The sequence below is a fragment of the Perna viridis genome, chromosome 3 (genome assembly GCF_037379345.1).
Source record: "Perna viridis isolate PV_CMFRI_1.1 ecotype Kerala chromosome 3, ASM3737934v1, whole genome shotgun sequence".
Taxonomy (NCBI): domain Eukaryota; kingdom Metazoa; phylum Mollusca; class Bivalvia; order Mytilida; family Mytilidae; genus Perna; species Perna viridis.
In genome coordinates this window covers 53,992,597-54,008,563 of record NC_142447.1, presented here as the reverse complement: position 1 = coordinate 54,008,563, position 15,967 = coordinate 53,992,597, and the positions used below count along the sequence as shown (strand labels likewise).

At 31.3% G+C, this 15,967-nt stretch overlaps 1 protein-coding gene across 5 annotated transcripts in view; it reads left to right on the top strand.

Moving 5' to 3' along the window:
- LOC148622917 (uncharacterized) overlaps positions 1-15,809 on the top strand; it is a 32,047-nt gene extending 16,238 nt beyond the window's left edge. For 4 of the 5 annotated variants that reach the window (XM_088573260.1, XM_088573258.1, XM_088573261.1 and 1 more), the window contains 9 exons: positions 148-223; positions 668-783; positions 2,196-2,315; positions 3,681-3,764; positions 4,942-5,001; positions 5,277-5,480; positions 8,170-9,243; positions 9,971-10,036; positions 11,503-15,809. In XM_088573260.1, coding sequence (XP_088429386.1) covers positions 148-223; positions 668-783; positions 2,196-2,315; positions 3,681-3,764; positions 4,942-5,001; positions 5,277-5,480; positions 8,170-9,243; positions 9,971-10,036; positions 11,503-11,577 — 1,875 coding nt within the window. In that variant the 3' untranslated portion in view covers positions 11,578-15,809. Of the gene's footprint in view, positions 1-147; positions 224-667; positions 784-2,195; positions 2,316-3,680; positions 3,765-4,941; positions 5,002-5,276; positions 5,481-8,169; positions 9,363-9,970; positions 10,037-11,502 lie in introns of those variants that run through there. The other variant, XR_015920731.1, reaches the window with a different exon arrangement.
- Positions 15,810-15,967: the final 158 nt, after the last annotated feature.

The following is a 15,967-nucleotide window of genomic DNA, read 5'->3' as shown; positions in this document are numbered from 1 at the left end:
TGATTCGTCAAATTCTATAGGAGTTGTGGGACTTTTGCACTATCTTTATTTAGGATGGCCAGGGACATTTGGCTATGTGTAGCAATCTTGTTTTTTTTTTATTAGTTTCAAATGACTGCCATGCTTTACAATCTTTGTATGTTCTAGAGTACAGATGATGGGATAGATACAACAGGGGAGTGGAATGACAGTGAAGAGGAACTGTTTGGTTCATTGAAGAGAGGTAGGACTAACATGACAGGGAATTGTAATAGTACACAAACTACATGTAGATTAAGAAACATAACATCTAATACAGATAAAAATACTCATGACAAAAAGTGATCAACTGATTCTTTGTTTACTGAAGTCCACTACTTACTTCTTGTTTCCAACTTAAATACATTTGTATATAAATTACTAATTATGATAATTTAGAAAATGTGATAATAGTGTCAACATATTAGGTTATTTAATTGGTGGAAATATGGGTAGCATACAATGATAAATTAGTTTCATGGATTTAAATATAAGTGGTGTTTGATATTTATAGATATTATGCCCACTAAGTATTGCTGTATCTGTCAAATATAGAAAATGCTCTGTGATACTTTGTAGGTAATATCATTTCAATGCTCTGTGATACTTTGTAGGTAATATCATTTCAATGCTCTGTGATTCTTTGTAGGTAAAAAGACAAATAGAGATGGAGACACTGATGACAAACAGCTAATCGCTCTCCTAAGGAGTCAGATTCTAACATACCAATCAGAAAATGAGCAGTTGAAGCAAAAACAAGTACAGGTATACTCTTTAAATTTTTCTCTCGCAATAATAAAGTAATCACGCAACATTGTATGTCCAATCAATATATCTTAGTTCTTGAATCTGTTAAGGTTTTGTACAGTTGCTAAAAGATTTTTTTAAGATTTTTGTCAATGAAGTCTGTTTCTGAATTGTGTAGATTTAATTTAAATATTTAAAAAAAAATAGGGTTATAGCTTGCATGGTGAAATAAAATTTTATTTTTTACCAATAAATCTGTAACAAGGATATTTGAAGGAAAATGTATTTGTGTCATTAGTTTTTGCCTTTTTTCAAATTATGTCCTTTGGATAATTGACTTAATTTTCATTTCTATTTTTTTATTTTGTGTGAATATCATTTTAATGACTAATAATTTTTTGTGTGGCTTTTTTTTTTACTTTACTGACTTTTCATTATGATAAACATCTCTTTTGTAGACATCATGTAAAAGGTTTTAATACATTCTCATTATCTGCATGTTCTTAAATTTAGTAGCATTTTCACATGCATGGACCACTTGTTCGTACAAAAGTGTGAAATCATTTTTTTTTTAATTTGTAGTGAGGTCCCTGAAAAGAAAATTGTTTTTCTTTTAAATTAAGATATTTTATCCTTATCCTGTGTACCAATTAGTCAGTTAGTGAATATATCCAGTGCTGGTTTGGTTTTAAACTGTGAATAAATCAGCTTTTATTGGGTTATGAGGACAGTTTCACCCGCTGAAGATTTAGTTCAATGCGCTAATGCTAGCTTTGATTTTTGATAGGGTTTATTTATAGAGGACATCAATGCATTTTGAAAATTTGGTTCTAGACCTAGATTTTGTAGAACTTTTCAAGATTCAGAAAGAACAACAAAGAATAGAAGTTTTAACAGTTAGAGAAACACAGGAAATTATTACAGATTCATCTTTATTTAACTTAAAATATAGACTTTGTCTTTGTATATATATGAGCATGTCTTAAATTGTTTGTTCTGATTGGCTGGTTATGTTGATGTTGTAATACATTGTAAATTGTTACATGCATTTCAACTTTGAATATACTTTATAACTTAAAGAAAACATTCCAGCATGAGTTGTAAGCATGGTCTTAACAAGTCTGTTGTTAATGAAATAGTACAGTTATAAGATTCTTCGTTGTAAACCATGTATAATACCATCAGTTTAAATAGTTAAAAATACTGCAGAAGGTATAACTTAGAAAACAAACCTGGAAATAAGTTTTAATCTGGTTCAGTTTAATCAAATGTCTATTACTCTTTAAATGGATATATGTTATTGAATGTGTAATCTGTAATAAAGCTGATTTCATATTTGGCAGAGGTGAGTTATCAATTTACTATTATTTTTAAATAAGCCTTTAAGGGTTTGATGAGTATGGGAACTTCAGTTTTAATTTATTAAATAGAATGAAGACAGCAAGACAACAACAACAACTTCAGATCATGAATTACTTCAGAAAATGGAGGTGATGAGTCATCAACTTTCACAGTTAGAGAAACACAGGGAATCATTGCAGTTACAAGTGGTTAGTACTCTGTCTCACATGACTTTTTTTTATTTTGTGACATTGATAGAAATTACATTAAATTGTTCTGTGATGATAACATAAGAAAAAAATTAACAAATGCATGTATCGAGTCCTGTGGGTATAAGTTACTCTTTCAATTTTATCTCCCCTTCCCATTGTAAAAATCTTTGCAGTTTTTTTTTATGTGAGTCAGTATATTTCTTGGACATGAGTAGAACACTGAAATGTGTAAAATGAATACAATGTAGTTTGTTACTTTGTATTTTCTTTATTGTTTTTGTACTTAAATGCAAAGTAGTTTGAAAGTTGATAATTAATTTCCTTTAATGTTTTGTACTCCTGCTCTTTTTATGATATAAATTCTGTACATAGGTCAGGAAATGGCAACAAAAAATGTCAGGAGTTTGACTTAAAGTTGAATGAATGTTCAGCACAGGGATTCAGGTTAATGTGGGTCCTCAGTTTTAAATTTTCATTTATCTAAGTCCTTGATCCATTAATCTTTGTCATAGATTTTTTTGTGGGGTTTTGTTTCATTGACACTTTTTAGTGGTTCTGGTATGTTGGCACTTTAGTATGGTCCTGATTCGTTGACACTTTAGTGTGGTTCTAGTTCATTGGCACTTTAGTGTGGTTCTGGTACGATGACACTTTAGTGTGATTGTGGTTCGTTGGCACTTTAGTGTGGTTCTGGTTCGTTGGCACTTTAGTATGGTCCTGATTCTTTGACACTTTAGTGTGGTTCTGGTTCGTTGGCACTTTAGTATGGTCCTGATTCGTTGGCACTTTAGTATGGTTCTGATTCGTTGGCATTTTAGTGTGGTTCTGTTTTTTTGGCACTTTTGTATGGTTCTGATTCGTTGACACTATAGTGTGGTTCTGTGGTTCTGGTACGATGATGCTTTAGTGTGGTTCTGGTTTGTTGACACTTTTGTATGGTTTTGGTTCAACGACTCTTTAGTATGGTTTTTGTTCAACGTCTCTTTAGTATGGCTTCGGTTTTTGACACATTAAGTGTTGCTTTGGTTCGTTGACACTTTAGTGTGGTTTGGGTTTTCCTCAAGTGAACCATTGTTATTGATGTAAAAGTTTAAAAAGTCAAGGACCTTACCCTCTTGAAAATAATTTTGAACTCCTGAAGTAGCCATTTGCATCAGTTTTATTAATATAATATGTAATCTTTTTACAATTTCAGTCTTTTGTTCCAACAATGAAAATGTAAATTTTGCAGTTTTGTCATTCTGTCTGTGAATTCATCAAATTATTTATTATATTAAGATAGTCTTCTTTTTACATCCGATCATATGTGAACATGCAATGAATCTCTCACCAGACCTTTTTATGAATTGTATTTATTTCTAGAACCAGTATAAATTGGGAAACAGTACAGACCAGTATAATGCCTGCTCTTCATTAATGGAGGAAATTTTATCACCCAAGTATCAGGTATATAATCAAACCATCTGTTTAATTATTATATATTCCTGTAGATGTCTATATTTTTTGTACGATTTCAGTTGGAGATAAATAAATGTAATGCCTACTGCAAGAAGAAATGTATTTTTCATGAAAGAGATGTCTGTAAAATTTGAAGGCATTAATCACTAAGTTTATCATATTAAAATTCAATTATGTGAGTACTATTTTTCAGACTTACTTTGTTTCATGTGAAAATAGCCAAAATAAAGTGCATTTAAAAATAAATTTGTTTATAGTAAATAATGTCACAGATATCAAAATTTGTCTTACAAACTTTGTTTTTATTTGTTGTGCTGAACAGTGAAACATTTTCAACAAACATCATATAGTAAACAAGAACTTGTTGGGTTTAAATATGACAGTATCCCTTCTTAACCTCTTTTTTCTTGAATAATGATGCTGTCCACTATTTATTTAGAAATACATGAACTTTGTACTGTTGGGAATAAAACAAATGATATCAACCAATAACCAAGAAGCTAAGCCGTCTGGACTATTGGTTATTGATATTGAATTACTTTCCTTTACTTGTATATAAGATAAGGATAAATTCCAATACCCATGTTAAGGTTTTCATGCATTTCATCTGTCAATTTGTCTAAAGAGGAATTTTGTCACATTTTCTTCTACTTTAATAGAATAACTTGAACAGGACCAATTCTTAAACAAATCACTGATTACCTTTCTGATTGAAGAATTGTTAAAACTTTAAAAAGAGTAGAAAGTGTAATGCAAAAACTTTGTGATGGTTTTATCTGGTAGATATTAAAGTACTATTCTGTGTAAAAGTCAGGCAATTGGTGGCACACTATTTTTCCCAAATTAGTCATGTTTGCCCTATATATACTCAGTACATCTAGAAAAGCAATTTAAATTTATCCTGAAGCATCTGTGACTTGGATATTTTTTAAGTGCTTATTTAGGGAAAAAGTGTATGAAAATTATCTTGCCATTTTTTCATAGTGCATTTCAACTAAACTTGACAATTCAATTTTTTAAAAAGGCAAACTTTACCAACACTTTTGTTGTTGTTTCTTGGGGTTATGTAGTAAAAAATATTTGGATAATGCTTCAAAATATCTGTGTTTCTTTTCTCTTTACACATTTCGCCTGATTCTTAGATAGAGAAGTCTTTATCTTGCAGGATATAACTGAACCTTTCTGTAGTACAGAAACAGATTCTCAATCACTTACAGCTGTACAGGTGAGTAGGGATATCTAATTTAAAAATAAAAATTGGTAACAGAGCAAAAATCTAGACATGGGTCAATTTCCAATCAAGAAAATTTGGATATGTTTATGTCAGTGTTTAGATAATCTGTATTGAAGAATTTCATTACATTAAAAGTTCAATGTGATAAAAACTCAACATTATCTTTTTTTTTTTTTTTAATTTGTTTTCTTAATATGTTTTTTTTCATACATTTCAAATGCATCACTTTTAAAAGTTTAATGTGAAATTGTTATTTGTTCTTACAGAAAAAATTGACATCAGGACAATACTCATCAGCTGAGAGTTTTGTTGGTGATATCAAGTTCATCATTAAAACCAGTTCTGAATCCGAGGAGGAGGAGATATGTCAGAAAGGACAAGAACTTGAGAAAATATTTCAAATTTTATATAGCTCTAGTTACTTAGGTAGTCATACTAAATCATCTGGTGCTGAACAAAAGGAAGCTGAGGTATATAGAATAATTAGTAAAAAAAGTTGAATATTACAGAGTTAGTATGAAAGCTGATGGAATTAACAGAAAAAGTATGCATGAAACATCATGAAAAATTTTGATAAAGAAAAGAGTAGTTAAATCCTGATACCACTCTATCATAATAAAGTTACCGTATATACTCGCTTATAAGTTGATCCGTGTATAAGTTGGAACCCCCTTCTCGGACCAAAAATTCTGGAATATAGCCTTGACCCACTTATAAGTCGGATGGAACTTTTACCAAATTTTTACTGGTACAACAATCAGTAAAATTGTAAGGAAGGGCACAATTTTTGGTGGAAAATGTGAAGAATGATCATGTGTTTGTTTTGTTTTGCTTTGTTTTTTTTTTTGTGCTGCAGAAGTTTTTACATCCAGGGTGTACGTTGTGTCTGATCAACATAAACATGTGTATGTTTTGTGTTTTAAATCAAATTCCTCTGTACATATTTGAAATTATTTACATAATTAATATAAGAAGCCATTTGAATTATCATCATTCTTCCATGTTTACCGATGACCCAAGCAAGCATGAAAGCCATTTTTACGATAATTTGTTTATACAACTAATGACCAGATTAGAATAAGTAAAAACTAAGAACTGTGAAGAAAAATTTTTTAACGGAAAAATGGACACCTATTGAGATCAAACGATTTTAATAAATTAATTACCCATTAATGTGATTAAAGGATTGATTGCTCGTTAATGTTATAATACCTTTTTACCCGGTAATCATCTTCCATTGTTTTCTTTTCAATCAAGTCTATGAAGACGGTTCTCTTTGACATGTACACCATACCTGTTATCGTTATATTGTTATGAAATTTTATTACAATTTAAAATTAAATTTTAATTATTTCTTAGCATTGCTAATATTACTTGTAGACTACGGTACATCGCTTAGCCATGTTTCATGCCATCTTTTTGGTATTCAGATAAATTCAACAACCATGTGACATGCAAGTGGAAATAACAAACACAAGAAGCTGATACAGGAAATACAAATTTTATTAAAGATAGTTTAGTTGTAAGGCATAATAAAAATAAAACTGCAAATATTCATTTATTTCATCACTTTATAACCATACACAACAATAACAAATATGACATATAGGTCGACTTTTACAATACACAAGTACGGTGCCGATCTGACTGTTAACGTAGGTGTCATTTTCGTGTCAATACCTTGATTCTCCCACTTGCTTCCGACAAGAATTTTTAACCCACAGCCAAGACCTCACTTATAAGTCGGAATCCCTCTAAGCAACTCAGAATTTACTCCCAAAAATCCGACTTATATGCGAGTATATACAGTACTCAACAGATAGTGATATTGTGGCTTAGGGGCTGTCAGAGTTTTGTGACTTCACCTTAAGCATCATCAACTACTTATAATGTAGAAGTGGTTAGGAGCTAAGACGGCTGTAGCTGCTCAAAGGTGATTATGGAACCCTGCATGAAAACCCATTTTGGCTTATATCTCTGCATATTCTTAACCAAGGTTGAGCAAACTTAGCAGTTTTGGTAGAGCCTATACAAACAATCTACTTTTGATTCCCCTTGATTGAACAAGATTGCTGCCAGGGCTATCTAAGCCTCTAATTTGCAAATTTCAAAGATGAACTCCTCTGAAAATACAGGTGCTGATAATTTGAAACTATATATGGTTGTTGACCCCATTGTCCTTTACACGATATTATCTATTTGTGTAGCTGAGGTGAAGGCTGTTGACCCCACTGCTCTCTACACAATATGAACTATTTGTGTGGCTTAGATGACTCAGCAGCCAATGAAATCTGAAAGGGAAACACATTTTGACATACTTGTGTATCACTGCAAATACTTAATCAAGTTTTAGCAAATTTTGCAGAAATGATGTAAGGAAGGACTGCTAGAAATTATTTACTTTAAATTCCACTTGATCAAACTATATGGGCACTAGATTTCTTATTTTCTAGGTGAACAATTCAAGCAAAATGTCATTTGATCCAAGTTCAAAGAGTTAAACAAGCAGAAGTATTCATCTGCTGATTGAAACTCCTTTACCCTTTAACAAATGCATTTAACCTTTATGTTGATTTGGAATTGAAAAAGGCAGAGTTTTTCCCAGGAGTTTATTGAATTTACTTTTGGTAATTGCCAAAAATTTTATTTTCAAATGTAAATTGGAGGAAAAGTGCCCAGATATAATGGGATGAAAAAAGGAGGTTTTAAATATTTATAGTTCAGAGCTCTTTGTTGCGAAAGAGCTTAATAGAGGAAATAAAATATTACAATCATGGCCCCCTTTTAAAGATATTTTTTTCCAGATTTGCTGTGACCATTTATTGTATACATTATTATAAATGTAGTAAGTCAACTTGCATTAGAATATTTTGTATCATGAAATAATTTACTGAGATAATTTTTGATTGGTGAGAAAGTATTGAATGTTGCCGAGAGGGCAGTAGGGAGAGGGAGGGTGTGAGGATTGGGAAAAAAAAATAAGTTAATTAAAAAAAAATAAAAACACAAGTCTTTTTAACTTTTTAAACCATAGTTAATCTGCCCATAGTGAAAATGTAGTGATAGATGAAAGTTTCAATTTAATACTGTTTTAAATTGATCATTTCACATTTACTTCCCTTACCCTTTTAAACCAAATATATGCTGTATTTATTTCAGCCTGTTGTTGACCACGTCTCAAGTGAACAAGTGTCTTTAGTGAGTAAATCACCTCTGACTGAAATTGATGGTTCTAATGATAAATCTGAGGTTCTTCAACTAAAAGATAACAATGAGAAACTGTTAGAACAAAACCTTCTATTGAGACAAGATCTTGACAATCTGCAATCAACATATGAAAAACTAGTACAAGCTGGTGACAATCTTCAAGACATGTATGATCAACTCCTACTTGAAAAAGATCAACAGTTTGGTGAGATAGAAAAACTTGCTCGGGAAAAGGAAGAAATAGTAAAAGAAAATGAATTTCTGTTGTTGGAAGGTAATGCTATGCACAATGATTTAGAAAAACTTGTACAGGAGGTAGAAGACATGCAGGAACAGCTAAAGATTGTACAAAGTGAAAAGGAAGACCTTGAGAGGAAGCTTGGTGCTGTTAATATCCCAGCCAAGGCTAGTGAAATGGCTAAAATTATAGAGGAGAGGGATAAACTTAAAGAACAATGCCAAGAACTACAGACTGAAAATGAAAAATTAAAGCATGATCATGAAATTGTGTTGGAGGAAGTTCAAAGTATGCAGGAACAGTGCAATCAGCTGCAGTCAGAGAATGAACAAATAACACAGGATTTTGAGACCTCTCAGGAAGAGTTTGATCAGCTGACTCAGCAACATGAAGGGATACAACAGGACTATAATCAGCTGGAGCAAGACTATCAAGAATTACTGGCAGACAAAGAAAAATTGGAGACAGAGTTTCTAGAAGTGCAAACAGCTAGTGTTAAGGAACAAAATCCTCTAGCTGAACAGGAAACGGAAGAATTAAAACAAGAAAATGAAATGTTAACTTATGAAAAAGATCAACTTGATATGACAATTAAAGAATTATCTAAAAACAATGCTTTGTTGGAGGAGAAACTGGAAAGGACAAGAGGAGAATTAGGAAAAACTCTAGAGAAGTTGAAGAAAGAAGCTTCATTGCGTGTTAAACAAGATACAGAGGCTACAACAGATAAAGAGAAACAGATCAAATCATTACAAGTCCAGGTTCAAAGACTCCAGCAGCAGTTAGCAGTACGTTTCTAGTCAACCTCTACAAACTGTATAAGTGTGAATTGTGTTATATTTCTGTGTTAACTTGCCAACCATGTGTTCAAAGAGATAAATCAAAAAGTGTTCAAGTTGTACATCAGGTATACATTGTGTGGAAATCAGCACATCATTTGAAGCACTTTGGTAGAAAGGTATACACTTGTTGTCGTAGAAACATAGATAACTCAGTAGATACACTTCAATTCACACATAATCAGTTTGTAGAAGTGACTTTTATTTATGCTTTGCTTCTTCTATATCTTTATTTTGTGGAAGTCTTACCAAGCATATGTATGTAATGTGTGTATAGGACAGCAGGTTGTTTCCTTGATGTGACCAGGTATTATTCCATTCTTGTATTGAATTTTCGCTTCAGTTTCTCAAGCATATAGATCTCATGTAGGAACTAAATGTATTTCTGTCATTATTTTAATGTTAGAGTATTAAATAACTTTCAAGATTACAGGTATGTCAAAATTTGGAGTACATATTGTTTTCATCCTTTATGGTACAATGTGATATCTTGTTAAAAAATCTTCTTATTTACAATATGCCTGTTTTTTAATATGAAGTTAATACTATCTTAATCCCATTCCAGGAGTAGAATACTGTTATATATAGTTTAAAGCAAACTTATTTACATGTTACTGATATGATATTACAATGTAGTATAGAATGTTAACATAAAGACTATGACATTGTTTTCCAGGAGACAGACAGAAGACATATGGATATCGTCAACACTTACAGGACACATCTTATCAGTGCAGTACAGGTATGTTTATATCTCTGTATTGTATTTAATGATTGGAATGTTCAACTCTTCCTAAATGGCTAGCTATGTTTCATTAACTATGAAGCCATGGTGCATCAACTATGCAATTTTTGACATGAAGGAGTTTATTATCAATCATAAGCAGGGGCTGCTCTGGCTTCCAAAATTCTGTCGCCAGAAAAATCGCCAGCTGCCATTTTATGTCGCCAATTTTCAGAAATTAGATCCTGTTTAATTATCCTGGTATCTGAATAGTATTTCCTTAATTAGATTATGGGAATCCCCATTCTATTTGTTTACCGATTTTCCCGCCAAAAAGTCACATGGCAAAAGTGTAAACAAATGTCATCCATTTTCTTTCATCAATTCTTTAATTTCTAAGTGTTTAGACACTTCCTGATGGGATAATCATTGTTAATTGGATTTAATTTATTCTGTTATTAGATAAGTCTGTTTCTGAATGTATCACATGGTTAAACAGGGCTGTGAAGCTTGCATGTAGCCACATGCACATGGCCATAACTGTGTTTACCTTTGACTAGGTGATGAGAGTTTTGATTGGCTCAATAATATATTTTCATTTGATTGACACCTCCCATGATATTGTCGGTCACGGTCGTCTGGTCTAATTACCGTTAATTGCCTTCAGTCGTAAATTGGTCATGGTCAGTTAACTCTGACCAGGTGCCAACATAATTTGATAATTAGAGAAAATATCCCTTGCTGATAAACTTCCTGTCAATTTTATTATACAAAGCTTAGGCGCCAAGAAAATTGCCAGCTGGTTATTTTTGTCACCAGATCAAATAAAAAATCGCAAATTGCGACATTGGCGAAGCCCAGCGTGACCCCTGTCATAAGTCATTTGTGGAATGTAATTGATCATGATATTTTATTTCATCTTATCACTGTCTATCATATTTTCATATATCTTTAAAAAATTTAATTTTGTTGTTTATTTCTCATTTGGGCAAAATAGGTTATTTTCCATATACTGACTTGTTACTGTCACGTCATTAACATCGATCAGTCTGCAATTCAAATAATTCGGAAGTAAAGACTTTGATGTAGGAACAAATCTTAATTAATTTTGATTTAAATTCATTAGAAATTATATTATAAGAATTATTTTCAATTTTTGACCGAATTATGCTTGCGCAACCAACTTAACACTTGTTCATAGACTGCTTCATGAAGTGTAAACTGCCCCCAAGTTGGTAATTCTGTATAACCTGGTCAAAAATGTAAAACAACCCATAAATAATTAAAAAAGTGTCTATCCATTTTGTACTTCATTTCATTAATATCTGTGTTGAATGGTATATTACAATCTCAAGACAACCTGTTACAACTAGTGGAAATACATCTAGTGTGACATGTTTGGGTTAAAGTCTGATATGACATAGCTATTTATTGAAATGTCTAACAAAGAGGGCATTGATTGTGTTGTTTCTATATGTTATCAGGGTCATATGGATGAAGATGTCCAGCAGGCAATATATAATATCATAGAACTGAGAAGTATGGAGGAATTCTGTTGACATAGGAATCTCTTTATAAAGACACTGGAGATTTTTGTAAAAGAATTTACTGGCATGATTAAGTAGGTGCTATAAAACATGTATATAAATCTGTTCAAATTTCTTGATTTAACTAAATGATCAAACTAATTATTGATTGATTATCAAATGGTAATCACTTCATTCACTCTGTTGAGTGAACTTTTATTGATCAAAGTCTGTAGGGAGATGGTTCAATGATTTTGATGAGGAGTGATTAGTTAAAACAAGATAAATTCAAGATGTCTGAAAAATATACTTCTTGTCCAATTAGACGCCATTAAATCACCAAATTTATTTATTTCAATGATTTGTTTTCAAAATAATCACTAGCTCATAAGTTTTGATGCTGGAATTTCTAATGGAAATTATTTATCAAAATTATTGATGTGTTTAATTGACAAGTATTACAGATGTAATCAATTGGTGACTGATGTAAGGCCTATGATGAGTTTTATCAATGACCAGGACATTTATAACTGTTAAATAAGTTGCAAGAGATATGTATGTGTTGTATTCTGCTAAGATATGATACTTTGTATATAACTACATGTAAGTTTCAGGTTGTTAGGAACAGCTGGTCATGTCCAGCTTTATGGAAAAGGATCAGGGACAGATATATATTTTATTAAATTCCTGAACTTAGTTATAGAATGATATCACTAGAGAAATTGCTGAAGATGTTGAAGTAAAAGTTTAATGAAATAATGATAAAACAAAATGACAGAAGAAAATAGAAAAAAATGAAGCAATTTAGACTACACAATAGTATATACTGAAAAGTTGTATAGAAAGTGCCAGTATTTAAGTTAGATTTATATAAAGTTATACATAAATTTGTAGCTTATTATGAGAGTATATTTTACAATATTATACTTCTATGCAATCTGATTAGCCAATGTTGTGCAATGACATTTGAAATAACAAGGTTGTATTTTATGTATTTTTTTCAAGGATATTTTTGCCGAAACATTCAATTTAAGGTTTTCATAGAGTATATTGTTTAAAGAAATATCATGCTATAGCCTGATCTTTATATCATTACATGCTATAGCCTGATCTTTATATCATTGCATGCTATAGTCTGATCTTTATATCATTGCATGTGATGATATCATGCTGTTGGCATTGTCTGTAGACATTTGGTGTCTAGACAATAGTTTAAGTGTATAGTTAGCCAGCACTCCACAGTTTAGTTTCGCACTTTTGGCTAGGAATGAGAAATGACATTAATGAAAACCACTGGTTGCTATAGTGATTAAAAATGAAGAATCTATTGTTGATAAAACATTTTCTGAAAAAAGGAGACTTTTCAAAGTATTTTGCAATGTTTTATATATTTTCAATGTTGAAGGGGCTTTTTTTCAATGACAATTTGACTTCATTGTGAAAGTGAAAGTAAGTCAATTTTTTACCATGCTAAATGTAATAAGTGGATTACAAAGTGAAATAGCTCAAAATCTAACCGGCGATGCCCATATGAGGAAGGGGTTTTCGAAGGAAAAAGTTTGGACAATTGGCATGAAATAAAAATTTAAGATATTTTGCGGGAAATTTGATATTTTTTTCCCTGATTTTATGAACTTTTTTGCAAATTTTTGCATATTTTTGCATGGTTTCTATGGTAACCCTATTTGCTGTAGGTAATTTTTTTCCAGAATATTTTCACTGCATCCTGAAGGCCTTGGCTTGAGCTATTTCTAGATATATAGATTTACAGATGCTTGACACTTTTTTAAAGTAATAATTGTTACAAAGCATCAGATTACAAGACCAAAATTAGGCAGTTCTACAATACTGTGGAGTGCTGGCTTAGGAGCCAAGATAGGGTCAGAAATAAGTGTTGATGTCTTGATAATAACTAGATTAAAAGTGTTTTGATTTCTTTGAAATTGTAGGTGCAGTACTACAAAAAGATGACTTTTGGAGTTTGTGATTTCAACTATTTAGGAACAAGGGGTTAAAAAGGGGTCATGTCATTTAATCATTATCCAAATACAAAGTTGTAGCTAGCTTGAAGTACATGTCCATACTTTCCCCAACTGTTAAGGGTTTAATCTCTGCAGTCTTATCAAGATTATTATTACCCATTGTCCTGACACTCTCATTTGATGCTTTAATTTAGCTATCATTCCATAAAGTTCTGTCTTACCTCTATAGTCCACCGTTTTGTTTAGTGCTTGTTTTGTCCCATGAAAGTGATTCATAATTACTTGCAAATGTTAAAGTTTTTCATGTAGTTTTTACAGTTTTATATTTTTCCACAATCTTTGTTAGAATAGGCTTTCTTGTCTACAGAAAATGACATCTTTGGTGTGAAATAGTTATATGGTATAAGTATATACAGAAGAATATCCTAGATATTGTTCTCTTGTTGCATCACAATTCTGTCATTTACAGTAGGTATTGTTATCTATTGAACATTAGATTTTACTGATTAATCAGGTTGGAAAGAGTATCTCTAACTCACTAAGTAGAGTTAAGGCAAACATATCCTATAACCATTCCTTCAACAGAGCCACTAGATTCAGATATCTTTGCTACAGAATGTGCGATTTCTCTATCCACCACTGTAAGATATTCTCTTGGCTACCTGGGTTTCATAAAGCAATACTCTCCTTTTCATACTGTTTTGTTTTTCGTATCACAGTAAAGGAGAGGCATTACCAAATCTTGTACCAAAAATTTGGCTGTATAAAATTTTCGTACTATCAGCTTTGAACTTATTTATGCAAAGATATTGAATTTGCTTAGTATAGAAAGAAATGCTTGCATAATCTACAACTACCCCTAAAACACCATTTTATGATGATAAAACCGTATTGTACAAATTATAGTATTTTATTTGTGTAGCAGTGTATAATTATAGTGCCTTATATTTAACGTTGGACATAAAAACTTATTCTATATCTACGGGATATTTAGAGTCATGATTGTATTACAGGGTTTTGACTTGCATATGTGTAAACAGCTCAATACTTTGTTATATCTTTATTTATCCCAAACTGCATTAAATTCCCCGCAATGTCTACGCAGTACTTCTGTGTGCTTACAGAGATGCTTTGTCTATCTGTGTGCTAAAAGAGGACAGAGCTCCAGATAAGAATTGGTCTAATGAGTGAAATTACCCTTCATTGGGGAAAACATATTTTGTAATTTTATAAAGCAAAATGTCAATCATTCAATTTGATATGAGGTGAGTAATTGATCAGTATGCAGTTTTTCGTGTTAAGACTTATGAAGCACATTGAAATGCTATAAAATTATTAGTTCTAAGAAAACCACTAACTAGAGCTCTGACCAAATACGTTACTATTCCTTTGTCTGTTATCAGAAATTGTTTCTTTAAACAATATTTTTCATCCTTCAACTTTTTCTAAATTGGGTTTCAATTTTTTGCTGTTGGTTTTTTTAACACTCTTATGGTTTTTGCCCATTACTCAATTATCCCCTTGTCTGGAGCTCTAGAGATGCTTTGTCTCCTTATTAATTATGTTTTATTGCCTCATTGTTATATTGTTATCAGTTTTATGTTTTAACTTTTTAATTATACACAATTTGTATGGTTTGTTAATATTGTAACCATTTAATGTATTGAAAGATATATTAAACAAGAGCTAATTAAACAAATAGTTTATCTGTGTTTGTTGTTTCCTCACCAGAAAGAAATGTATTACGGGTTGTTTCATGATAGAATCTCTTACATTAACCTGGTAATTAATAATTGGAAATTACACAGTCTGTAATGAATACTAAATTATTTGGCTAATCCAAGAAATTGATTTTAATTATTTTAATCAGAAAATTTAATTCTGATTTCATTTGTAGTGTGAATGAACATGTAATTTGAAGATTTTGATTGAAGAATTTAAATTGTCTTCTGGTTTACCATTAATTACAGGGTTCAGCATCTGATGTAGTCATCTGTAATGAATATTAACAGTATTGAATTTTTCACTTCATTTAAGGAAGGATGTTGTTTACCTTTAAATATGTACAATGAAGATTCCTACTCAGAACTAGCCATTGATTATATGGTTATTGTATTATGTGCTTGTTTTATTTTTTTTGGTGTCAGAACAAGATATATGCACTTTTGTTGTCTGTAACATTTTATTTCGTTTTTATCATCATGGTTGTGCATCATACATATCACAGTCTATCAGCCATTATTATTATTATATTATTGAATAAAATATATATATATACATATATATTCAATTGTCTTTGATTCTGAGAATGAACCATGCCCCCAATGACTTCTATGGTTTTACTGCTTAGATATCTTTATTTCCACAAACTTAAACAACAACTAATTTGAAAAGGGATGATAGATTATAAGTTTGGCCAGTTTCAGCAGGGAACACACACC